Source organism: Pongo pygmaeus, chromosome 16 (genome assembly GCF_028885625.2).
Source record: "Pongo pygmaeus isolate AG05252 chromosome 16, NHGRI_mPonPyg2-v2.0_pri, whole genome shotgun sequence".
NCBI lineage: Eukaryota > Metazoa > Chordata > Mammalia > Primates > Hominidae > Pongo > Pongo pygmaeus.
In genome coordinates this window covers 103,486,609-103,513,057 of record NC_072389.2, presented here as the reverse complement: position 1 = coordinate 103,513,057, position 26,449 = coordinate 103,486,609, and the positions used below count along the sequence as shown (strand labels likewise).

The 26,449-nt window shown below is 39.6% G+C and overlaps 1 protein-coding gene across 2 annotated transcripts in view; it reads left to right on the top strand.

Annotated features, from left to right (window-relative positions):
- The window catches only part of LOC129014360 (uncharacterized), a 135,523-nt gene extending 109,521 nt beyond the window's left edge, over positions 1 to 26,002 (top strand). Inside the window, exons 2-3 of one of the 2 annotated variants that reach the window (XR_008494202.1) lie at positions 9,925 to 10,096; positions 25,133 to 26,002. Coding sequence is in view for 1 of the 2 variants with exons in the window: in XM_054451697.1 (XP_054307672.1) it covers positions 25,133 to 25,165 (33 nt within the window). In the remaining variant the exon portion in view is untranslated. The remainder of the gene's footprint in view (positions 1 to 9,924; positions 10,097 to 25,132) is intronic. The other variant, XM_054451697.1, reaches the window with a different exon arrangement.
- The last annotated feature ends 447 nt before the right edge of the window (positions 26,003 to 26,449 follow it).

Genomic DNA, 26,449 nt, shown 5'->3' with positions numbered 1-26,449 from the left:
AATCACAAGTATCATTACTTAATTTATTTACTTGTTTATTTGCTTAATGTCTATCTCCACATTAGGAAGTGAGCTTCATGAGTTCAAGTACCTTCTCGGTTTTACTCTTTGTGTTTTCCTAGCATCTATTATAGAGAAGAAAATAAATAAGTACTAATTGAAAGGCTTAGTCCCTCTCTTTACTGCCTCTGATGTGGATGTTATCTATGTGTTCGCATGCTTACTCTTCCTGCAATCCTTTTTTATTTTCTCTGTCTCCCATGATTGTGTAAATCTGACTTTATAGAGGCTACTTTGTTTTTAAATTATATTTAGGATTGCCAAGTAGCTTGAAATTTATTTTCCTGATCTTACAGCAAAATATTTTCGGAGCTTTGTGATTTTTTCCCCCTAGTTTATTTCTTTTGTTCTGAATCATTTCCTGTAGCACTGATAGGATTTTGTGTTTTGTTTTGGTTTCTAGTATAGAATGAAGAAAGATTTTTAGGTTCTTAGTATTATGCTTTGTAAAAGATTGTGATTGTAGTTGATCCTACTCTTAGCAATTTGGATGCCAATCATTCTCCTTTTCAGATCTATATTTCAAGAATGAGTTGACATGTACTATGACAAATTAGTTTCTATTTCTGCATAACAACTTACTACCAAATTCATGGGTCAAAACAATGCACATTTACTATCTCACACTGTCCTCTGTTCAGTGTCTCAGAAGGTTGCAGTCAAGGTGATGGCTGGGCTCCAGTCTCATCCTGAAGCATGACTAGGGAGGAATTCATTTCCAAGCTCATCCAGATTGGTGGCAGAGTCTATTTCTCGTATGGCTGAGATCCCTGCCTTTTTACTGACTAGAGGCTAAAAACTGCCCATAGGTTCTAGAGCCCACCTCCTCGTCTCTACCTACTACCCTGTAGTTTCTTGCCATGTGGCCCTCTCCATAGTTCAAAACATGACTTTTTGCTTCTTCAGGGTCACCAGGAGCATCTTTCTCTCTCAACTCTATTCTTCTCAGAGCATACCCCCTGCTGCCCCCAGCCATACACACCAAACAATCTCATAAGTTAATCTAAGGAATGACATCTTTTCTTTCACCTTTGCCATATTGGATAGAAGCAAGTCATAGGTTCCACCTGTACTCTAGGAAAGAGGAATATAAAAAGGCATGATTCTTTGGGAGGTCACCTTCAACCCACGATTAACAGAATGACCAGAGTCTGTCTTAGCTCTTTGACTGACCTGGAAGTCACTCTACCACAACTGCCTGGTTATTTGTCATTCTGAATAGATAAAGTTCATGTTCTCTCTCTTTCTCTGTCCTTTTCTATCCCATTTTTATTTTTATTTATTTATTTATTTTTATTTATTTATTTTTTTTTGGAGACAGAGTCTTGCCCCATCACCCAGGCTAGAGTGCAGTGGCACGATCTCAGCTCACTGCAACCTCCGACTTCCGGGTTCATGACATTCTCCTGCTTCAGCCTCCCAAGTAGCTGGGACTACAGGTACCCACCACCACACCTGGCTAATTTTTTATATTTTTAGTAGAGACGGGGTTTCACCATGTTACCCAGGATGGTCTCGATCTCTTGACCTTGTGATCTGCCCTCCTTGGCCTCCCAAAGTCCTGGGATTACAGGTGTGACCCACCGCGCCCAGCCCCCATTTTTATTTGGTCAAACTATACTCCCTAGAAAGCAATTCTTTTATTACGTTTTAGTTTTTGATTGATATGGGAATAGCATTAGTGGTGATGGACTCAGAAGAAGAATTGACTCTAGAGGCCACCACAAGCACACAGGAAAGGGATGATCACTGAGTGATCTAGAAACATTTTTTTACTTCTGAGTCCTCCTATTTCAGTCAGAAACAACTGTGACAGGGGCTGCTAATACAATATCACATTAAACACAAAATCAAGAAGCACATATTTTTATTTATTCTCTACACCCCTGTTAAGGGATAGATGGTGTCTTTCTAGGTCTGTTGTCCAAGGATTTGTTGACAGAGTTTATGCTTCTTTCTCCAGCCCTAATGATTCTTTTATAATTTATGCAGATCTGGAAGTCACAGTTGCCTCACAGTGATGGCAGTTGCTAATGATCCATTTACATGTATGCTGTTACAACATCTTCAGTGCCTACTGTGTATCAGCTCCTCTGTTGGGGGAACAAAGTCGTTGAAGAGACTATGATCTCAATAAATCCCTAATCCGGTGGAGAAGGAAGACTTATAAACAAAAAAGATAACAGAGAAGCTGAGTACAAGTTCTGCAGAGGACAGCAGAAAAAGGAATTTTCTTGTGGGATATGGGGAACCAGGGATGTCTCTCAGGGCATGCGATGTCTGACTTGGGTTTTGAAGAAGAGAAGATCACTGAGAAGTCAGAAGCCAGAAGAATATTCCAGGTGGGGAAACATAGAGAACTTACGGGCTAAATCCAAGGGTGGTTGCACCAATGTCACATCTCTGATGGCTCTTTAAAAGTAAAATTAAAAACAGATATTTTAATAAGTCTTTTAGAGGAAGATTCCCATTTGTATTAGCTTTCTAGGGCTACCATTACAAAGTACCACAAACTGGTGGCTTCGACCACAAAAATTTGTTGTGTAGTTCTGGAGGCTGGAAGTCCAAGACTATGAGAAGTTGGTTCCATCTGAGGGCTGTGAGGTCTGTTCCAGGTGTCTCTCCTTGGCTTGTAGAGGGCTGTCTTTACACTGTGTCTTGTCATATTGTTTTCCCTCTACGTATGTCTCTTTCCAAATTTCCCTTATAAGGGCAATAGTTATATTGGATTAGAAGCCATCCTAATGACCTCATTTTGACTTAGTTAAATCTGCTAAGGCCCTGTCTCTAAATAAGGTGACATTCTGGGATCCTGGGGGCTATGACTCCAACATATCTTTTTGAGAAGGTACAATTTCACCCATAACACTGCTGTAGAGGGCTTGAGACAATACCACATCAAGAGGAGGCCTCAAAGGACTTGAGATGGCTGGGGTATTGGAGAAATTCAAGGCAAGGGTAGCTTATAGAAGCTCAGTGGATGCTAAACTAGTGCTGGTGTTGGAGCAAATGCAGGAGGCCTTTTTTCACTGCTTGGTTGCAACATTGCAGGGCCTGGCACATTCTAGAGACCTATGTCTATTGAATGAGCAAATAAATGAATAATAACAGATATCACTGGCAGCCAGTGGGGCTCCCTGCTGCCTTGGCTACCAAGTTCCTGGTCCTGAAGCTGGCACTGAGGAAAGGGGTGATATTGGTTCATGAATTTATTTCCCGTGGTGCTGTTTCAACCAGGCACCCTGGGCTCCTTCCAACCTTCCAAACTCTCCTCGTGCCAGGAATATCCGATGCTCACTATACTTCCCATCTCTTTTGTGCTCAACCAATTCCTCTTCACCCTTAAGGCTTTGTCATCGTTCTTAAAATGTCTTCAACCACTTAGAGTCCTTCTGTGTGCTCTCTTTTATTCCTAATTATTTTGTGTGAGACTCTTGCGTGCTTATTTAGGCATGAGCTGATAGAAGACAGATGCCTAGTCATTGGTTTTCTTATATTTTCTCATCACTATTACTACCACCACTCCTTCTCTTCCTCCTCCTCCTCCTTCTATTACTGCTGCTACCACCATCGCCAGTACCGTCAATGGCAAGAATAGCAATGACTCATATTTGTTGCATATTTTCAGGACACCAGACACCAGGCCAGATTATCTTTAACCCTGACAAAACTCTTCATGATTGACAAAAGGACATTAGTGAAATGGAAGTATTTACATATAACTCCCAAGTAAGAATTGAGCTCAAATCTGTCTGATTCCAAAGTCCATGTGGTTAACCTTCATACATGCTCTCTGGCCGCTAGTGACATCAATTGGTACAGCTGTTCTTATAATTCTTACTATTACTTTTACCTCCCTGCAGGTCTCCGAGTTTACTGTGATATATTTCTTGTGACTTATTACTTTAATTTCACAATGATTTCAGGAATAATTATCCCTCATGAGGGAGTGAAAACCAGAGGCCATACCTTTGACGGTTCTCTAGAACAAATTATGGCTAATGATGGGAAGAGTCTAGTCTGTGGACAATTCAGATGTTTCAACTCTAGGATATATGATTTGGGATAAGAAACTGCTGGATAACTGCTGGCATTTTCATTTTGAAAAGTGGCGAAATAAACTTCAATATTTTAGTGTCTATTAGACCCTCAGGAACAAGACCCATCACAAGGCAAGTACAGGACAGTCTCTAATTCAGGTGGGGCCTTAACTTTAGACTTGTGGGGTCATTTCCATATAAGATCATACCTACAGTCACAGATATATTGATAAGGTTCATGAGAAATGTTATCATTTTACTTAATTTTTAAATGTAAACTATTAATATTTGTTATAATTTTTATAAATCTATTTTGGCATTTCTCAATTAAAAAAATTAAAAAGAATTAAAGTGTCCTAGGTCTTACTTGACCACTAAGAAGCCCTGAGGAGGGAGTCTAGGGAAATCTTGCTCTTGGCCTGACCCCTGCAGAAAGGTCACTGGGAAAAGATGTTCGGTTTTGGGTTTTGGGTTATTTCTGCTGGAATGTAAGTTGATCTTTCCAGTTCTCTAGGGAGAGGAAAAGTCATGGGTTTTCTGGCAGAAAGAGACTTTGAGAGCATAGAGTCCGACTGCCTCCTTCTCAGACATGCCATCTGCGGCTGCACAGCATTTGGGCCTTGTCCGCTCCCACACACCCTTGGTTGTAGGTGAGCCCTAGTCAGTCCTGGGCTGCTGTCCTGCTGTCACTCTGCCTTCTTGAGTTTCAGGGTTCAGAACTCAGACTAACCCTGCACCCAATTTATGGACTTCTTTGTGGGCTGAGGTGGAGTGGGGTGCAGTAAACACATGGACCAAGGGAGCCGGAGATGAGTTTCAGGCAGTAGCGCTTCTGAGAGCCAGTCCTCCCAGGACAGCTGATGGAGATGTACAGGTGGAGTCTTTCCCGCTGGTCAAAGACAATGGTGCTCAGACTGTGGCCGTCTGTTCTTGTGGCAGATAATGGCAACACTGGTGGATAGAGCCCTCAGAGGATCACTCTGACCTCGAATCTAGCCAGGTAAGCTACTCCAGCCTCAGTTTCTGTATCCATCCATTGGGAATAATGGACTCAACCAGTTATTGTGAGGATAAACAGAGATAAAGCATACACTACATGGGGCCAAATAATATTTTGTTCCTTTCTCCTCAACTTCCTGGGTGTACGTTATAGTGGGAACCCTCTCTGAAGTAAAATGAAATCCATTCTAGCAACAAATGCTTACAATAAATAGCAAAGACCTCAGTCTTACCAATTTGAGAAGCACGCGGGCCATTTTTTCTTTTATATGTTATCATGCCACCATTTTTTTCTTTTGCATGTTACCTATGTTGTCCAAATCCAGGAAATGTCAAGAAATCATGGCTACTCTAGTTAAAACCTTAAATTAAAAATAATAAGGACAAAATATAATCCTCAAATAATCATAGTTTTCTTATGATGCACCCGAACCTTAAAAAATAAATGTAGTCTTGACCTTCAACAAGCAGGGCCCATGGGTGCTGTATTTTTGTCTCCCATTTACTTTTAAATCCACTCTGCATAGTTCATCTGTGGTTCATCCATGATTTTGCTTATCACTGTTAGTTTCTGCAACCACTAGAGTCACAAAAGCACTACCTCAATTTAATTATTTAAATGTCCAGTCCTGTTAATCATGAGAAAATATTCTTTCTTCAGAATTCCTCTCCTCTTCTATCTCTGTCTCACTTCATGCTGACCCCTGACCAGATGGCCGGGAGGTCGGGCCGACTTCCTTCTCATCCCATGAGATTCTCCACGCTTCCTCCTCCCTCTAGCTCAGAATGGTTATGAGGCTGACAGGATTGGAGTCACAGCAAGGAAAAGAATTAAGACCAACAGAAAAACAGGTGGGTTTTTTTTAAGAGCTGGGGTCTCATTCTGTCACCCAGGCTAGTGTGCACTGGTGCAGTCATGACTCACTGCAGCCTCTACCTCCTGGGATCAAGGGATACTCTTCAGCTTCCTGAGTAGTTGGGAATACAGGTGCACACCATCACACCTGGCTAGTTTTACAGGTGACTTCTTACCTGACTGTTACTGACCTGGTCACCCAGCTCTGTACTCTCTGATCTTGGCATATATTTAAAATATTCTATTCTGAGATTATCCTCTATCTATCTATCTATCTATCTATCTATCTATCTATCAATCTATCTATCTATCTCACACACACAGTGACACACACGCACACACACACACATCTCTGAGCACCCTCACCAATTGTTCTCTCTTGGTGGGTTTAATAACCCCCTGCTTCAATTGGTCACTTGTGACTTCCTCGCTGCTTCCGACCACTTTCTACTGAAGTTCTCTTCTTTCCTAGTGACCCTCTGTCATGTATCTAAGGCAAGCCTAGACCTTTATCCTGTGTGGATCACATACCTAGAGTCAGAGGATATTTCCTGACAACAGGAAATGTCAAGCATTCATTCTCATAACAAACTCTGGGGTGCAAGTCTGTGCCCACATAGCATCAGCCACTCCCGTGTTCCGCCATCAGAGAAACCAGCCTAGGCACTGTGGCCCCAAACAACAGAGACACACATTTAAGCTATCCAGACTCACATTTCAGCTATATGCATTGGGCTATTCAAGCCTCTTTCTCCAGGAGGTAGTGATAAAGAGTTGCCAGGATTGGAGTTGGGGAAACATGCCCATTATTTTTCAATTTCAGATAAACAAGAGAAAAATTAGTATAAATGTGTCCCATGCAATATTTGGGACATACTGATACTAAAAACAAAATCATTCTTTATCTGAAATTCGAAGTGAATTGGATGTTCTGTATCTTATCTGCCAAATCTATAGTGGTCAGGTTCAGAAATACTCCAGGTCCTTTTATGTCCACAATCTAGGTGAAGTATTAAATATCTTGCGACCAATTTTTAGCAAACTTTTTGAAAATGTTCCATTCATTCTGAGATATCACGTTGGAAGCTGGTATTTATGGTGTCAGGCTATGGCTGAAATTTCTGTTGAAATATCCCACTGCGCTTTTAAGAAAATGCTCTTTGCTCACCATTCTCAGCACCCAAACCTCCCCAGGCCTCAGGAAACCTGCATATTTAGGACATGTTGGTTCAAGTTTAACTTAGCCGTTATACCAAAGACATCTTTACCTTCATAATTTGGAGACAGATTTCACAGGCAATGCTTATGCTGAAATAGCAACTCATTTGGAGGTGTCGGGATTCCTAATGTGTTAGAAATCACTGCGCTTGATTCCACTTCTGTAGCACAACTGGCTCCTGCCCAGTATTGGAGAACAGGGCGTCTAATTCACAGGGAACTAAGGCCAAGATTTCTACATACGATTGTCTTATGGGGCCAGATCTTTTTTTTTTTTCTCCTTTAAGTGGATGATATGTGATACCAATATTGTTCTTAATCAAAAGTATATTAGCAATCTACCACAAATGCAGAGTTACAAGGAAACAGTACAGCATGTTTGGAGAGGATTATTTTCACAAGAAACACGTATTCATTTCTCTGTCTGCCTTTATCAACATGTATTTATCAAAATATGGAAGCTTGTCCATGGGCCACATTTTAATTACTCATAGGTTGCCTGAAGACAGCTGCAGTCTAGGAAGGAAGAGAGATTGAAAAGAATAAGGTGCTCTTAAAATTTGGCCATAATTGTAACTAGAGGACTCTGGTGGCTTTATTCCAAATCTCTAAGGAGCAGTCTTCCCCTAGTTGTTTTTCCCATCACTGACATTTCCCCATGCAGCACTTACACCGGCTCTCATTGACTTCATCAGCTGTTATCATGTATATTTTTATTTTTTCTTTAGTAATATTTTCATAATAAAATTGTATAAATTCGTCAGAGGAGATTTGGAACATATACCTATACAAAAAGAGAAAGAAGAATGTCTTGAATCCTACTATAAAGGCATTACCTTTTGGAAGTTCTAGAAATACTATGCATGTTATTTTTAACAAAACAGAAATCATGTGAAATATGCATTTTGTAAATGACCTTCTTTGCTTAACTATATAACATAACATTCTTTTTATTAAATAAAATATCCATAATGCCATCTTTGGCTGTGGAGTATGTCATCATAAAGATGCACCACAAATCCAACAATGATTATACATACATATTTTTTCTCATTCTTTTATTAAAAAGAAAAAAATGAAGGGAATTAAGAGTCCTGGGGGAAAAACTGGGGTGCAGTGAGGCATGAAGCTCAGGTCTTTATTATACATTCCTTGTCCTATTTGCATATGTATATAGTTTTTCTTATTTTTGAAATCACTGTGAATAATTCCGTAGCAAACATTTTTGAATACAAATCTTTGTATAGAGCTGATTGGCGTGTTTTAGTATACATTTTGAACAATGGAATTTTATAGATCAAGGAGAAGCACATTTTGAGTGCCTTTGAAGCGTATCACCAAACCGCTTTTTGGAAAAGCCGTAGCATTGCCCTTCCACTGATGTTCTATGAGACTGAATAATTTTCTAGAAAATTTCCTGAGCCCTCATGAACATTGAGTGTTACTGCTTTGGAAATAAAAAATAAAATCAAATTTTTATTTAGCACATAAAATTTTTCCAACGTTCAACAGATAAGCAAAATGGATGGATTTTTTTAGCTTTGTTTCATTTATTTGTTGTTGAGAGTTAGGAGGTTCTCAACTTTAGCTTGTTACGCTAAAATTTTGGGCGGCCTCTTATAGACAACCTCTTATTCAAAATATGAGGGATTCTTGTTTGCATGAGTTAAAGAAACTAGGCTTCTTAGAAAGAGTGATATGGAGAGAAACTGTACGTAGGATGCCAATCATTTGTCAAACACTCTGCTAGGCATCTTCCCAAGGAAAATAACCCCATTCCAATTCAACTGCTTCCTTTTTTTTCAAATATGTCTCACAGATTGTGGTTTCCTCCATTAAAGCTACAATTGCTGCTGAGTCACAGTGTATACATAGATGTGTGTGTGTGCATGTTTGCTTGCATTTGTGCATATGTGTGAGCCCGTGTGTGTGTGTGTGCTTGTTTATCGGCTTTTTGGTTCTCTTCATTCTCACTAAAACAAAACAAGACAAATTTGATTTTCTAATGGAAGCCGTGTGGTGTACTTGTACACATTTTGGGCGCCCTGTGTATCTGGGAATGTGTGTGGGGTGTGGAAGAGTGGTTTTCTTTTTCTTTTTCTTTCTTTTTTTTTTTTTTTTTTTGAGACGGAGTCTCGCTCTGTCGCCCAGGCTGGAGTGCAGTTGGCGCGATCTCGGCTCACTGCAAGCTCCGCCTCCCGGGTTCACGCCATTCTCCTGCCTCAGCCTCCTGAGTAGCTGGGACTACAGGCGCCCGCCACCACGCCCGGCTAATTTTTTGTATTTTTAGTAGAGACGGGGTTTCACCGCGTTAGCCAGGATGGTCTGGATCTCCTGACCTCCTGATCCGCCCGCCTTGGCCTCCCAAAGTGCTGGGATTACAGGCTTGAGCCACTGCGCCTGGCCGGAAGAGTGGTTTTCATGCCATGTGGTGCCTGTCTTGGAGGAAGGAAGATTCGGGAGACGTGAAAGAACGAGTAGCCCTTTGTCTGCTTTTCTGAGTGTTTTGTCTCTGGGCTTTGTCCCCACAAGTCAGGCATAAACAGCAGGCCCCAAAGTGAGTGGTGACTCCTCAGTAACAAAATTCCACAATGATGCACAGTTAATCAGGATCCCCTTTTGATTTCAAGCACTATTGTTAAAAATTGTTCTCTGTGCTATTTGAATTCCTATTAATCTAAGTTAATTCTTTTGAAACCTTAAATATTGTGGCATCTTAATGTCATGGTAATCTATTTTTTTCTCTTACAGATGAGGACATAGAAAGATGAACTTAAAGCTGAAAAATGAACTTAAAGCTGGAAAAAATGAAGTAATCTCAGCTATGATAGCTGTAATAGAAAAATGGAATTTTCCTCAGTTTTTCCTCCTCAGAATAAATGGGATGATCCTGATGGCTGTTTAAGTGGAGAGGATTAGTTTGGTAAGCACTTCGGGAAGAAGATGCATACTTTAATAGATTCCCAGATGAGGAAGCACCTATATCTATGCTTTCCATCTGCTACTTCTTTGGGAAAAAATGGAAGACAGAAACAACAAAACTTATAGTCGCTCCAAATACATCCTCAGATAGAGCACAAAATATAATAGACAAAAGCCCTACTAAACCAAGTTTATGTTTAATGAAAGCAAGGGCATAAAAGAAATACATAATGTCTAAAGTAGATATATCAAGAAATAGCAGTACCTGTGCAAACAACATTTTTAGAGATTATAGAAGTAACTGCTGAAAAGGAAAAAAAATGGAGTTAAGAGTTAGTTCTAGGGAAAAAACTGGGGTGTGGTGAGGCAGGAAGCTCAGGTCTTGCTTTCTTAAAATGTATTTTCATTTATAATTCTATAATATGGAACATTGACTTCAAAACAAAACTTCAATGAAAGAGAATGAGAGATAGAGCAAGAGTGAGAGAGAGAAAGAGAGAGGCTCAAAAAGGTGAATGAATGACCCTAGGAGTTTGGAGGAACTTGGATAAAGGGGGAAGAAGTAGTGCGGTATAAGGAGAACAATGACCTATTGCTTTGTTTAGTTAGTGCAGGCTCATGATAGGAGACTGAAGCAGGAGAGAGGGGCATACAGCAGAAAACATGGAACCTTCCACCTGCTGTTTCCATTGCATTTTTGCAAGTCTTCCTGTGTGTCAGGTGTGGCTGCTGGCGCTGGCCTTGGAGGATCTGCATTGGCTGCAGTCTGCAGTTAGGTCCAGACTCCCAGTCCCAGTGCCTTAGAGACCTCTGGAAATCAGGCGAGGAGACCAGCTGTCTGAGAGAGCTCCACTCTCTGGCTGCCCCTGCCAGAGTGCCCAAAGAAGGTATTTTTTGAAATCAGCCTTTATTAGTGCCTGTTTCTCTTATTTCTGGTTCCCATATATTTTATAACTTTGTTATAAAAATGTGCTATTCCAGGCCCTAACATTTAGCCAGATGTTGAAAGTCTTAGACGGTTCTTATGACATTTATCAGAAGAGGATTGTTTTACTTGTTAGGTGATTTTTTGGGTTTTCCTACATCAATGGACTTTTTAAACCATTTAATTTTGTTTTTAGTATTTAAAAACTAATTTATTTTAACGAAATATTGAAATTTTGGTGAATGTTCAATTTGTCTTTTTTTCCTAGTGGGAGAGATATTGACCCCTTTCTCAATGAGCTGTTCTGGATTAAGCAAAAGCTGTCAATATTGGTCCAATTTTCAGGAGTTAAAAATGAGTTATTAGATCCCAGTACATACAGGGTTTTATTAAAACTAAATAACTCTGACCTAAACATCTTCATTCTGGGTTGTGTCAAGGAACAGAAAACGTGGACTGTATACCGGAGCTGTGTCAGTCTGTGCCAGTCCCAGGATGCGCTGAGACAGGCTCAGGGACATGGTGTCACCTGCTGATGCCTTCACAGCAAGGGGTGGAGCCAGCAGCAGACAGAGGTCCTGGCTCAGCTCAGTGGCTCCAAAAGTTGCTGCAGAGCAACGGTGGAAGGTGCAGGCTCTTTCTCTTCTCTCCTGCTTCCACCTTCTCTTTGATTCAGAATGTGGCTTCCTCCTCGATAGGAAGAATGTCTCTTAGAAGATCTGAAGCCAAGGTGGGGGCAGTGGGAAAGGGTATTTTGCAAGAGGATTCCTAATTGTCCAAAAGCACCGAGACTCCTAAGATGATGTCCTCTGGGAGCTGAGGGTCCTGCTGGAGGAGAGGATCTCCTTTGCCTGCGTGAAGAGCAGAAAGGGCAGAAGATGAGCTTCAGTTGCGAATGACGATTGAATGATTGTATCATTAGAACTGATACTTGTTTCATGGTTATGTCATAGATTTAATTTGTATCATATATTTGTACTAATTATTTTTATTGATGATAATCATAGGAAGAGCTGTCACATCAAGGTTTTGTCATGTGCTAGGCACTGCACAAAGCACTTGAATGACATCCTTGAAACTTTTCCCGTACTGATCATACTGGAGGATGTCCAGAGAAATACAGAAAAGTGTTTTGGAGGGGAGTAGCTGATGGTAAATTAAATAAATAATAATAAAATTAGCCAGACATGGTGGTGCATGCCTGTGGTCTCAGCCACTTCGGAGGCTGAGGTGGGAAGATTGCTTGGACCTGAGAGGTCAAGGCTTCAGTGAGCTGTGATCCTGCCACTGCACTCTGCCCTGAGCAACAGAGTGAGACTCTGTCTGAAAAATAAGTAACTACACAAATAATATTGATCAATAACAAATACAAGACCACTATGAAATTGGAAAAGATAGCAGAATTAGGATACAAATGTATTGACAGGCTGGAACCATGGACCATCACCAATAAGAATATATCTTAGATCACTGAATGAATGTATGGATATTTTCTTAGTTTCAAAAATACAACTGCTTATGTCTATTAGGGGAGCATAGCTTAGCAGCCAGTAGCACAGATAGAAAGATCTAGGAGATTTCCTGAGTGCAAGTTGTTACATGGTGTGTATAGCTGCCAAAATATTGACTGTAACCTTTGGTTGCATTGACAAAGGTAGAGTATGCAAAGGGAGGTGCTCTATCTATTCTGCGAAGTGTTTTCTTTCAGATGCAGCATTTAACGAGAAAAGTACGTGAAAGAGTTTGTTCAGAGGACAGCTATCTGGCTTTTGACAGGACTTCAAACCATGTCAGATGTGGAGCTAATAAAGAAAGGTAGGCTGCTTAGCTTGGAGAAGGGACTGAGCGAATGAGAGGGAGAGAGAAACAGAAACAGAGAGAGAGAGAGAGTGTGTGTGTGTTGGGTGGGTGGGTGGGAAGAGATAGGAAGGGCTTGAGCATTGCTCTCCGAATTCTGAAGAGTTTAAGAGAAAATCAGCATCCTCTTTATACCAGTGGAGGGCAAGGCAAAGCCCAGGAGGTGGTATTTACAGGTAGATCGAGTTCTGTTCAGATTAGGGAAGTATTTTCAAACATTTGGAACAACTGTCAGAGTAATGAGTTGTTCCAGTAGAGCTTTCAAAGTGTTTTCTTTCGAAAATTCCTTAATTTTATAAATTTAAACCTGTACCTTTAAATCATAATATTTGAACAATGGTCAGCAGATGGCGGTAGGATACCATAGATTTTACCAGTAGCAGCTGGAATTTCACCCTTCAGTATGCTGGAAGTAGATGATTTCTTTCTAATTATTATTGGAAGGTGTATCCTAATCTATTGTTCAGAGAGAAATTGCTGATTTGAAAAACAGGAAATAATACTTCCTAATTAAATAGACGATAATGAGTAACAAATACTTTTATGTTGCCTGAATGCTACCATGCTGTTTCTTTATTGGCCTCTAAAAATTTGTGGTAGGAAGTGTCTGTGTGTGTGTGTGTGTGTGTGTGTGTGTGTGTGTAAATGAAAGGTCTGGTTTGTTTTAAATAATTCCAAAATGTAATATACTAATTTTGTGTAAAATTTTAAAAATACATGACTGAATTGAATAGAAAATATTTCTATGAAGCATTGCATTGAAAAATCTTATTTTCTTCTTTATACTAGCACCTTTTTGTACTTAGACATTATGAATTTTAAAATAAAAGTGTGTATTTTTCATAAATGCACTGAATTAATTATTTTTTCCTAGTATTTTGTAAAATAAAGTTTGTTCAGGAATGGTCAGCTTGGGAGATTTTTATCTATATGAGATTTTTCTCTCCCTTTGAATTTTTTGGGGAGTTTTGTAATAACAGGAAGGGCCTGTATTTTTAGACACACAAGCCTTAATAAATATTCTTTAAAAGTGGATGTATGTCCAAAATATGTGGAAAATAAAACATGTTGATGTTTAATTTGGAAAGAGGAAGATAATGCTGATGCCACCCCTTCCCTACTTTTTTTTGTTTTTCAGAAAGTGTAGCATGATATTCTTGTCTGTTAGGTTCTTAAGGTTATCTAGCATAGCAACACCTTTTTCCCATCTAACTCTGAGCAGTGTATTTAGGCTGGCTGCCTGTCTAAAAGGTTGTTTGTGGAGAGCTGTTAGTCACAAAAGCACATGTGGGTCCCTTATTCCTCTGCAATTCTAAGCAGTGAATATACCCTGGGCTTCCAGGGAGACAAATTGTTTTAATTTGCTAACATTTTGGGACTCTCCAGGACTGTGAGAAGCTAATCTCCAAGTTTTGGGAGACCCCTGATAGAATCTTAGGCAGACATTTTCTAAGATTATCTCTGAGACAAAAAAACAGGCAAAATATCAATTTCTGCACATGAGTCTCATGCAAACCATACAGTCCATTCAAGCACGTTCTTTTTCCGATTCATTTTCTCTCCCTCTTTCTCTGTCTCTTTCTTGCTCTTGTTTTTATTTCAATTGATGGAACACATGAACAGAGTTGTACTCCCCTATGGAGTGAATGGAAGCTGGGAGATCAACACCCTATCACAGAAAGGCCGTGTGACTTTCGCCAGGTCCCTGGGCTTTCTGAATCTCTTCTTAGTCATCAACAAATTTGCTCTTCTGCTGATGGAAATTTGGCCAAGAATTATGAAACGAATGTCTGAAAATTTTTCTTGTTACTCCCGTAACAAAAAGCTCTATGTAACAAGAAAGTAACGTGCTTGTATCTAGAACTATCAAAGAATTTCTTCTTTGGCTAGTAAAATAATCATAATTAATGGTCATCTATGCATTTTCCCTACAAAATCTTTATATCACCCTTTAAAGGAAAAACTCAGACAGGACTAAATGTTCTTTTTTATTTCAGCAAATAATGCTAATGTTCTTTTTCTATTTTATATACATATGTACACACACACACACAGGCCACACGCACATGCAGACACATATATTATTCTTCCTATATGTGTAGAAACAACGTATAAAAATACGTTGTACATTTTTTTCTTGCTTCACTGTTTCTGCATGGGTTAAAATGTAACAAAGTAAAATTTAAGCTCTTTCATGCAAGCATTAGTTCTTTAATATATAAATTTTTATCAGTTAAGTACTGCTTTAAGGTAATACTTTTTCTTGCTTTCTTTTTTTTAAATTGAATATTATTTAATGAGAGGCTGGGATCGTATGTACTTCTTTTATGAACATGTAATGTAAAACTTTTAGAGACTTGCTTTAAATAAGAAACTTGCTAAGATATCTGAACAGTTGTATACTGATTTCTAGATTATCAAGTTGAAACTCAAAGGTACGTCGCGTTTTTTTTTTTTTAAATCTCTTAATGTAACAGAATTTGTCAGTAAGCAAATATTATGCTCATAAAACAATTTTTTGGAGAGTATCATTATAGAAGTATTTCACAGCACACAAGTTGTTCAACTTGAACTCATAAAACATCATATTATTTACTTGTCTTTTCCTTTGAAAAATAGTTAATTATTGAAGCACTGAGAACATTTTATATTCCTGGCTTGTGGTTGTGTCTTGCAAACGTGAGACTAATGAGAGCAAGTTCTCACCCCAACTCTGAACTTGCTGACTTATCTGATTTAAAATCCAAGCATTTGAACACTGGTGAGTTATTTTAAATAATGATTCTATTTTGTTGTTGCTGCTGTTTCATGAAGAGTGATTTTTTTTTTTAATTCAACAAAGACAATGCCTTGGATCTGATGTAGGAGAAAAAGGAGTGATGGGTCTGGCAGACATCTATGGCATGTATATTTATTTAACGGTTTGCTATAATGCATATTATTAATGATGACAATCATGAACTTGCATGCATTGTTTATTTTGTAAATACACATGATGGAGCTTTCAAAAAAGGAGATCAGCTGCCCCTTGCAACGATGGCCGTCTGCTGTGGAAGTAACTACTCAGAGACCCTTTGTGACTTGGGTTCCTGACCCAGTCCATTTCACTATTTATGCGCTTGGAACATTTTGTGAAGTCCATTTATAATTTCCCTGCTCCGAGCATCTAAAATGAACTGCAGGTCTACGTTACATCTACATGGTAGATTAGATTTGGGAATCTATAAATGGATTTGAACACCAACAGTACCTGCAAAACTAAATATGCATTAAATGCCATTAAGTTGCAGTCATAAAATGCAAAAAGGATTTCTGAGTTCTTGGGGGATTGGGGACACTCTTCAGATAGGACATAGGTAATTTGATTAACATGCACCTTGAATCTACTTTGTTTTGATTCTGAAGAGCAGAAATAAAATGGGCAAAAACTCTACATGAAACCGGAGGCATCTCAGTTTATTTCAGTACTTTTAATTTTTATTTTATATCTTTATGACAACTTATAAAACTTCTGCTGGACATTTGGGCTTCATTTTGACCTTTCCATGCTCTTTCCCTAGATCTGAATTATTTGGTTTTAGTGAAAATGGAAGGAGTACAATAAAAAGAAGCTCAATCCAAGGGGCACGTCTATTCCTGCATTAATTCTGAATTTAATCTTGTGCTACCTGAACTCTGGGACAGCCAGCTTGGTGTTTATATCTCCCTCTCATTGAAAGTCCAAAAATCCCAGGGAAACATTTGAAGGAAAGGAGAAAATGTTTGTTTTCATAAATTTTACAAACCCTGGCTCTAACAGATCTTAAAAGGGCGTCTTACATAGTGCAGAGACGCTAAATACTACATCTGCTTTAAATATTGTTGGGTGTCTCAGGCCTTTGTGGAGAGGGTTTGATGCCGTCTTTTGTTGTAGGACAACTAGTGTACTCTGTGATGCAGGGGAGTTGCTAGTTCAAAGGATACAGCCTTACTTCGGGTTTCTTTTCTCTCTTTCTTCCTTTCTTTCTCTTCTTCTCCCCTCCCCATCCTCTACATTGTGGTTTTTGCTTGGGGGGGCTTTAGTTTTAAACATTCACATGGAACTCCCAGTCTTTCTTCTTTCAAGAAAAGACAAGCCCTTTATAATAATAATTACAAAATCTGTAGTAAGGTTTGTAAATTGAACATACATGAAGCTATATTGGCTACTTTCACAACCTTTTGTCTTAAATTGGGTAAATAACTCTCAACTTTGTGCTTGTGGAATGGAAGGTATTTATAGATATTAATTACAGTCAAGCTAATTTAAAGTATCCTTTCTTAACTTTCTTTCGGTTTTACGATTTTCAGGAATAATTGCTGCCACCTACATGCACAGTCTTCACATAATATTCTTAATTGTATGAAATATCTACCCCACTCAGTTTACATAGCATTTTAATATACATCTTTTATTCAGCAGAAGTCTAAAGGCTTCTCTTTATTCAAACTGAACATTAGATCAGAAAGTGAAGAAGTCAGAGACCCAGGAATGAAAGCAGGCCTTCCCTGTTTCTCCGACAATGATTTCGGGTAGGTGACTGTGTGTTTGTTGAGAAATGGACTGGATGGGATATTGACAGTTTCCTATCAATAGCTAGACCCTAGAGGCCTGGCTGTTTGGGCCCACACTGATTGACTACTCTTTAATAGACATATAATTGTTGACAAATACCTTCCAATAGACTGTGGCAGCACCCAGGCAGACAAAGGAGATTTCAGAATGATAGAGACCAGAGCTGAGCCATTTGGTAGAGGCAGTGCCTTACAGAGGAAAGGACTTTGCACATAGTGAACCTACTAAGAGAAACCAGGTCAGGGCATCTCTGTGGCCCGTCCTGGGCAATCCTGCCAAAATCGAGAAATTTTAAAAGACTCATTGTTTCCATGTATCATAGAGTTTGCTGGAGAGGGATGAACACAGACTGGTTTGTGCAGTTTTGTATCCAATCTATTACTTTGTCCATGTTTAAAAAATTATTGATAGGGAGAGAGGTGTGTGTGTGTGTGTGTGTGTGTGTGTGTGAGATTTGATACCTAGAATATTGTTTAGCTTGTTTATGGATTGTAAAACCTATCAATCTGATCCTTGCAGTAACACAATAGGCTATTCAGATAATTTCAAAGAGTCTTGGACAGTAATAAGAATTATGGAAAAAATTGATTTTAGACATCAGCCCCATTTACAACTGAAGTATCAGAGGAGTTTGGAGATGTCCCTATAAGGCTGATGCATCCGAGAGTATTCGGGAACCTCCATCTCAGCCTCCGTGGCTTGTCTGGCCAAGCCTGCCTTCGCAGATCAATGCCTGGCTGAGAAATATCTCTTGAAAGTTTGCCTCACAGGATGCATTCTCTCGGCCCGTTCAGTTTCAGTAAATCTCCCTCCTTGGGGGCTTACTCTCAACCACAGGAGGCCACAGTTGCTTTCAGTATGTGACAGGAGCCTGCTGACAGTGGGACTAGGTGATCTCATTTAGATCTGCAAGCTGGTATAAGCTTAATAAGAAAATAAAATATAAACAGTTAAAATGCAACGTCAGCCTCATTGTCAGCATCATCCACCAGACAGAATAGCAGATCGAGCCAGGCCTAATGTCATCTGCGAGGCAGATTCCCTCGCAGGGACAATACTGTCTCAATACAGGCCTAATGTCATCTGCGAGGCAGATTCCCTCACAGGACAATACTTTCCTGTGAGCGTATTGGGTTGACACGGCAGGCCGCCTCCTGACATCGTGCATGAAACTGAACCAGCTCGTGCCCAAAAGACCTTGAGTCCTGCCTTTGATTCTTATTGATCAAATACACAGATTAAATCCCACATCACAAAGCAAGGCAAAACCCAGGCTTTCTCTGTCAACTTCTAGGAATCCCGGTGAAGCCCTTTCTGAATTATCTTCTTATGCATGAAGGAGAGCTGGAGCGCACATGTATTTCAGGAAGATATACATGGTGGGCAAGCAGATACGTAGGTCTGATAGCTCCCAGGCTTTGTGGCAGGAGGATGAGACAGATAAGAATGTTGTGCTTGTTACCTGTTGTCAAATTCAAACCCATAGTTAGGATTCATTTGGAGAGAAGAAAAGATTATTTTTGAAGTTGCTTCTTTGCAATCTGTAAGCATTCCTAAACACGCAGGCTTCTGCAAACAGCTGCCTCAAAATGTTGTGTGTGTGTGTGTGTGTGTATGTGTGTGTGTCCATTAATTCAGAATTACTCCAATTACAAGCTTTTGATGCTCTGAAACCCTCTCTCTAACCCAAAAGAGATGGAGAGCCCTCGGACCATCCAATCAGATCATTTTCCCTGCCGCCTGCAGCAGATGTAAGCAATTTACTTTTTTATTTCTGCATATTCAGTGTGAGCGGAGCTGTTGGAGACCTTTCACCCCAGAGCCTGCAGGATTCTAACCCTATCAAATTAAAGCATTTTGCTCACTTATTCCCAAACGCTTTGCTGGTGCTAAGCAGACATCCCGCTGCATAGCAATGGCGGGTGTTCGTGTCCACTCATAGCCCCAGCCTAATCAGAGGTTATTAAGGAAAATATACAGTGCTTTAATTTGATGAGATTGGTTATAGGTAGTGCAATTAAAGGTCACACTCCTGCGTGTATCTCCCTCCGTTTCTGTAATATTTTCTTCTCGCTTGACAATCCTGAGCTGCAAACAATAGGCCAAGGCGACACATTTATTTTTGACATGCTGTGATGGGCTCAATAGGGATAAAGATGAATTATTTAAGGATTGCATAAACAAACATCCTGGGCCAGGTTTTGGTTACATCTTCCACTTTGTGCTCTGTGTATGCTGTTGCCTTAAAAGAACATGTTCAAGAAATGAGCCTCCTTTGGGCAGGAATGCATTTAGATGGAGGGCCCAGATAGGCAGCTGCTAGATGGCTGGGTCGCCTGCCTAACTCCTGTTGCTGGCTGTGCAGGGAGGGGTGGTGGCTCCCAGCTCCCAGGGAAAGGTGCCTCTGAAGGACTGATTTGCTCTTCTGACCCTGGAAACTTCTCCACCTGCTGTGAGCTAATTGAGCTGGCCTGTCTGCATCCATAGGAGTGGTGGGGCCACTGGGGGCCCATAGTGGCTGTTTATTTGTGTCTATCGCCTCATCGAGAAGAAGCCAGGTAATGGAAGGTGGCCCAGTCTTTCCCGGGCAGAGAGAGAGAATTACCCAGCTCTCCCTGCTCTTCTGAGGGCTGATTTTCATACCAAGTTTTCTCTCTTTCCCGGAGAAGCCCTTTCTGATTTCAGCACATCCCAGCCTTGGGGAGGCACAGTCCCAAGATAAGAGTCCTGCTTCTTTGGGGTGCTTAGGCATTCTCATTTTCCCATTTCAGACACATCGTTGAAGGCACAGAGAAAGGCGTAGGAAGAAACAAGGGCAACTTCTAATCTTCTGTCAAACTTAATGGTTTTTGTGTATGTGTCCCTGTAATGGACCAACTACAGGCTGATTTACCTAGAAATTTACATGAAAATTGCTTTATGCAGCTGTATGTAAAAATTCAAGCCGCACAGTGTCACTGTACCAGCAGGTCAAGGCACAGCCCGGGGTATTTTAGCCCAAAACAATTTGTTTTCAGTCATGGGAGGAGGGGCAGAGATGCAGCAGGATGGGGGCCGAAGAAGGACACCGTGGGGGCTCTTCAGGACAGCACTGTGTTTAAGGGAGCAGCGAAGGCAGAGGGACATCCTGCCTCCTCCCTCTCGTCCCTGAATGTGCTCCCTGACTGGCATCTGTCTTTAATGTCTTTTTTTTTCCTTGAACCTTTAATACTTTAAAGGAATATTATACCCGATTTATCATCTTAGTCCTCAAATGTATTACCTAATGCAATACTAAATTATTTGAAAGTCTTCCCACTTGAACTGAGAAATACCAGGGATAAGAGTGCTTAAGAAATGGTTGCTGTGTGCTCCTGGAGACCGGTTGACAATTCCACAAAAATCTTCTCTCCATATGTTGTTTTGTTTTCAATTTTCATATGCTTGAAATGTGGTAAGTTGGAGATATTAGAGAGCCAATAATAAAATAATAATAATAATATTAAAGTAGAGGACTTTGGAGCAATTTCTCATTGGGAGCTTGGGGGAAGGCGGGGTCAGCTGTGGGCAGTCTCCTGGGTCTGGCTCAGGTCTAGAGGATGTTCCTTTCCTGCCTTCCCATTGCAACAGCCACGGGACGCCAGGAAGTTGTGTGTGATTCTTCAGGAGCCCTCGTTGCATCTGCAGCTCGGCATGCAATGTGTTTCCCACTGTATGCAGGTGACCCCGAAAAGGTGGCTCTGCAGCCTGCAGATCAGAGACCCTGTCAAAAATCTCTGCAAAGATGCAGGGATGCCTCCATGCGCAAGAAAATCCAGCCTTTTCTCGGATTGCAGCGCCTATGGGCCTGGCAGTGAACTTCCCAGATTTCTAAGGAAAAATGCCATAAGCTAAAAATGCCAGCAGCAACTTTTGAGTTCCACTTAATGCTTTATAAATTTGGGTATGTGTGCATATATCTGCATTCATCAAAATTCTTTATCATTGCTTTATGTTATTAAATGTTTTCATGAAGACAGTTAATATGATGACTGCCGTTCTTTATGGTTACATGGCTGAGTGAATATCTTTATTTGGAACAATTCGTCACAACTGGGATCTGGGTGGTTCTGAGAATGCCTTAGAACTGGGTGGGATGGGGTGGCTGAGTGAGAGTGAGGGCAGCCTCTTCAATGGACAGATTTTGTCTCTTCATCTTTCTGATGACCCTGTCTCAGGACTTTCCCCCCCCTTATTTCTGTTGATTCTCATTTAAAACTGTTCCCTCTGGTATGTGTCACAATTTTGCTTTGCTTAGCTCCAGATTACATTTCCCCTGATACAAAGCACACCTAAAATAATCAAAGGACAAATGAAAGGCCCACTACCCATTCGTACATAACATGCAAACCAATTTTTAAAATTATTTGAGTTTCAGCCTTTTAATTTTAGGACCATAACTTTGCCATGAGCGGTACTCTAAATTCTTGCCCTTATTTAGGAATTTATGGAACAATTAAGATAGGTTATTATCCTTCCTTGAAGGACAGAAGGCAAGCTATAGGTCTGCTGAGAATATGCTTTTTTGGCAAATATCTAAAGTGTTATTTTGACAGAATATTTTCTAATATTGTAGGACCTTAAAATACAAACCTGGTTATTTGGGAATCTGTAGAGTTTAAAGTATGAAAATATTCGATGACTTTCTTCTTATAAGTATTATAGTACAAGGAAAAATGGTTTTAGTATATGCTAAATAATGCTGTTATTGGTAGACAGATCTTACAGGGCTAGGTAAAGAATTAAACTGACTTTGCAAGTTGTCAAGCTGATTACACAAATTAACTAGGGACAAATACTTAAAGTACTTCTTCTATTGGCTTATCTCTTCAGTTGTATTCCAGAATATTTTTTGAAAATGGAATATTCCTTTAAATTGTCCTCAGATTGATGTCATTATAGTATCATCACCAGTCTCATAAAGTGGCTTGATTATTGTGCTTTAGTAGACAGTCAGTGCAGGGTTATAAAAGCTGCATCTCCCGTCATGATTTCTCACATGAGTTTCACATCACTGAGCCCCTTCAGCTGTCACATGCATCAGTGACTGCGTCATGTTATTGAACATAACCTGGTAATCAGGAGAAACTGATTAGAGAAGTTTATCGAAATTTAGATGAATAACAATAATAAATTCCAAAAAGGTTATTTCTAAATATTTCTAATAAAATATTTGAGTTACTCTTGGATATTTTATTGTCTATGTAGAAAACATGCTACATCTAGTTTCAAATAGATAATTTTACCTCCCTCAACCCTGCAAAGAAAAAAAATCCAAACAAACTGTGTTGGAATTTAAATGTCAGAAGGTGCTTCAGTTTGATAAATATTTCCTAATGTCTTAATTGTGATTCTTTCCTTGTGTGAACAGGTTACTTTTGAAGATGATGACTTTCAGCATCATGAGCGTCATGCTGAGACGCTCTCTATGTAATTCTGAAAAGAGCCGCTAGGTGGGAGTGGTGCCAACAAGGGTAGTTCAGATCTCTTAAATGAACTAGGTGGGATCCAGAGATTGTGTGATGTCCATTTATGAATATGGCTTCCCACAAAATAGAGCTATTTGTTAAAGCAATAAATAAAATATTCCATTAATTAAAAATTTCCAGTGTTTTATCTGAATCTAAAAAGAAGTACAATCTGAGAAGGAGAAAAAAAGCCATCTAGGTATGTACAAACAAAGTGCCCATCCAAGACAAACTTCGGTTGTCTTAGTTGCTAATTATTTAGTCCTGCTAGGCTTGTGTTACCATCAGGGATAACAATGAAAAGTTACTAAAGCACACATTTTTTACTCTTCTAATAAAAAATAATTCCTTTTGTAGGCATCTATTGAGAAATTAAAAGAAAAAAATCAGAAAAAATGATATTCTAAGCCATGAAAAAGACCTCCCCAAAATTCCAGAATTTAACATGGGCTAAAAAATTTTTAAATTAACCTATTCAGCAATTTAAATATACTATTGCAAATATCTGGCAGGTCTAGAAAGAAATTATGAATACAATTATTTTAAAAAGAAAAAAATGGAATACAACACATAAAGACATTGGATGCTTCCAAAACAGTAGTAAAAAGCACATTCATAGCATTATTAAAGAAAAATACAATGAAATGAGTTAATCATTATACTCAAGAAATTAGGAAAAAAGAACTCTGTAAATATAAAGAAGCAATATTGGTAAGGAATATAATTGACAAGTAAATGGAGAGGTACATCTAAGACACTATTTTTATAAGGAAAACAATTTCAAGACCTATGTCTGGAATTCTCCTTAAGATAATAAAATGGCTAGCTCAAATAAACAAAATTAGAAGTTAGAAATGATGAAACAACAAATACAAAGGAGGCAGAAATGATAAATCCTCTAAATCTATGCCAGAATATTGAAGCACTCAGTAAAATAAATGATTTTCTTTTTTGGAAAATATAGAATACTGATACTAATTCCAGGTGAAAAAATATTCTGAGTGTGCTAATACCATTTTTAAAAGCATAAATGAATATTTATAAATTTTAAAAGGCTAGAATACAAATAAATTTAATCAATGTTTAAAATAATGCAACATAGAGCTTATTCCAGGAATGCAAAAGGAATAAATTCAATCTCACATGCAATTATTTTATAAAGCAGGGAATATACATCTTGAGTGACTAATACACTTATCAACAATACATCCCCTGTATTCACATAAGAATCAGAAACAAGACATGAATATTAATGATGTCCTTGTTATTATGGAGAATGTGATAAAAATTAAACAATCAAAAGATAAAATAACTCTGAACATTAATAAGATATTAAGGTGGCTGAATACAACACAAATAAAGATGAAACTCTCATATGTTTCCTATATACTGTATAAGCAGTAAACATTTAGAAGTATAATAGAAACAACTAATTCAGAGGAGAGAATTAATTGAGGGACACATGAAATCCTATGTTAATTAGGAGATATTTTCAAAAGACAGTATGGCTATTGCAGTTCCATGCTGATTTATTTACAGTTTTAACAAAGTCATCGAAATCCTAGTGTCATTGTTTTGGCAATTTTTTTTTGTTATTAGAAAGTTCAGTGGCTGAATGGAGGGTTGGAATAACCCCAACCCCTGAACAAAGACTAAGTAAGGAAGACTTGCCCTAGTAAATAGAAATTTTGTTAAAAGAAAACGACATAATTTAGGAAGGCACATTGGTATGAGCATTAGTAGAAGAGATCAATGAAAAAGAATAGAGCACCTTGAGATAGACCCTCCAATGCAGATGTATTTCAGCAAATGTTTAATGTGGCATCACAAATTAGTAATTTTTTTCCAAACAAATGGGGTTGAGACAATCGGTATTGACAAAAATGAAGATCACATCAAAATATCATTTCAACAGCCCTGGAGGAGTGAGGAGTCCTCCTGAAGTGGCATCAAGGTAGGAACACAGAACCACTATGCTTGAATTTATGGCAGAACACTTCACATCTGTACTTGCTGCAGATGTTGCAGGGGTCCAGGCTTCCCTGGCTACTGTGCACCCTGAATTCTCATCATCCGCAGTCTGTTTTGTGTGTACCCTAAAAGGACCTAGTCTACCACTCTTATTCTTTCCTTCAACCTTTGCTAATTTTTCTAATCTTGTTTTCTTGATTTCAGCAAGAACTCCTCTACATCTTCAACATTTTGTAGAGCATTCCCTGCGATGTGGAAAATTCTGCTGTGCTATTCCCTGAGGACACCTCTACCTTTTGTGTCCGGAATTGGGTTCTCGGTCTCACTGACTTCAAGAATGAAGCCGCGGACCCTCGCGGTGAGTGTCACAGTTCTTAAAGGCGGTGTGTCCGGAGTTTGTTCCTTCTGATGTTTGGATGTGTTTGGAGTTTCTTCCTTCTGGTGGGTTCGTGGTCTCACTGGCTCAGGAGTGAAGCTGCAGACCTTCGCGTTGAGTATTACAGCTCTTAAGGTGGCACGTCTAGAGTTGTTCCTTCCTCTCCATGGGTTCGTGGTCTCACTGGCTTCAGGAGTGAAGCTGCAGACCTCCGTGGTGAGTGTTACGGCTCATAAAGGCAGTGTGGACCCAAAGAGTGAGCAGCAGCAAGATTTATTGCAAAGAGCAAAAGAACAAAGCTTCCACAGTGGGGAAGGAGACCCTAGCGGGTTGCCACTGCTGGCTCAGGCAGCCTGCTTTTATTCCCTTATCTGGCCGCACCCACATCTTGCTGATTGGTCCATTTTACAGAGAGCCAATTGGTCTGTTTTACAGAGAGCTGATTGGTCCATTTTGACAGGGTGCTGACTACCTCTTGAGAGTTTTCCAGGCTTTGTAAAGCTTTGGAGCTTTCCTGAGTCAGGGCCTTTGCACGTGCTATGCCTTTTGCCAGAGAGGCTGATTGCTCAGCATTATGCATGCCTGGTTCCTTCCCATCATGTAGGTCTCCTGGTCAAGTACCCCCTCTTCGGAGAACGTTTTTTCCCCACCCTTCCCCTCCAGTGCACACTGCCAAACCCTGCTCCCAACCACCCTGTTCTCTGTCCTGTGGTCACTCAATTGACATCACAGTCCGAAATACTATTCATTTCCCTTTCTGGGAATAAACATTACGGGAATAATCAGAGTTGTAAAATGAGATTTGTATACAAGGCTACCTATGTCTGTGTTTTTATAATGGCAAAATATTAGAATCAGCTTATACATTGACAAATATGTGTAAGGCTCAGTAAATTACAGTATATCTTGAGGGCAGAGCATTAGTGCAAAGACATTAAAATTTTGTTGTTCAAGAATGACTGTTGGGTGCAGTGGCTCATGCCTATAATCCCAGTACTTTGGGAGGCCAAGGTGGGTGGATCACTTGAAGCCAGGAGTTCAAGACCAGCCTGGCCAACATGGCGAAACTCCATCTCTAGTGAAAATACAAAAAAAAAAAAAAAAAAAAATTAGCCAGCTGTGGTGGTGCATGCCTGTGTTCCCAG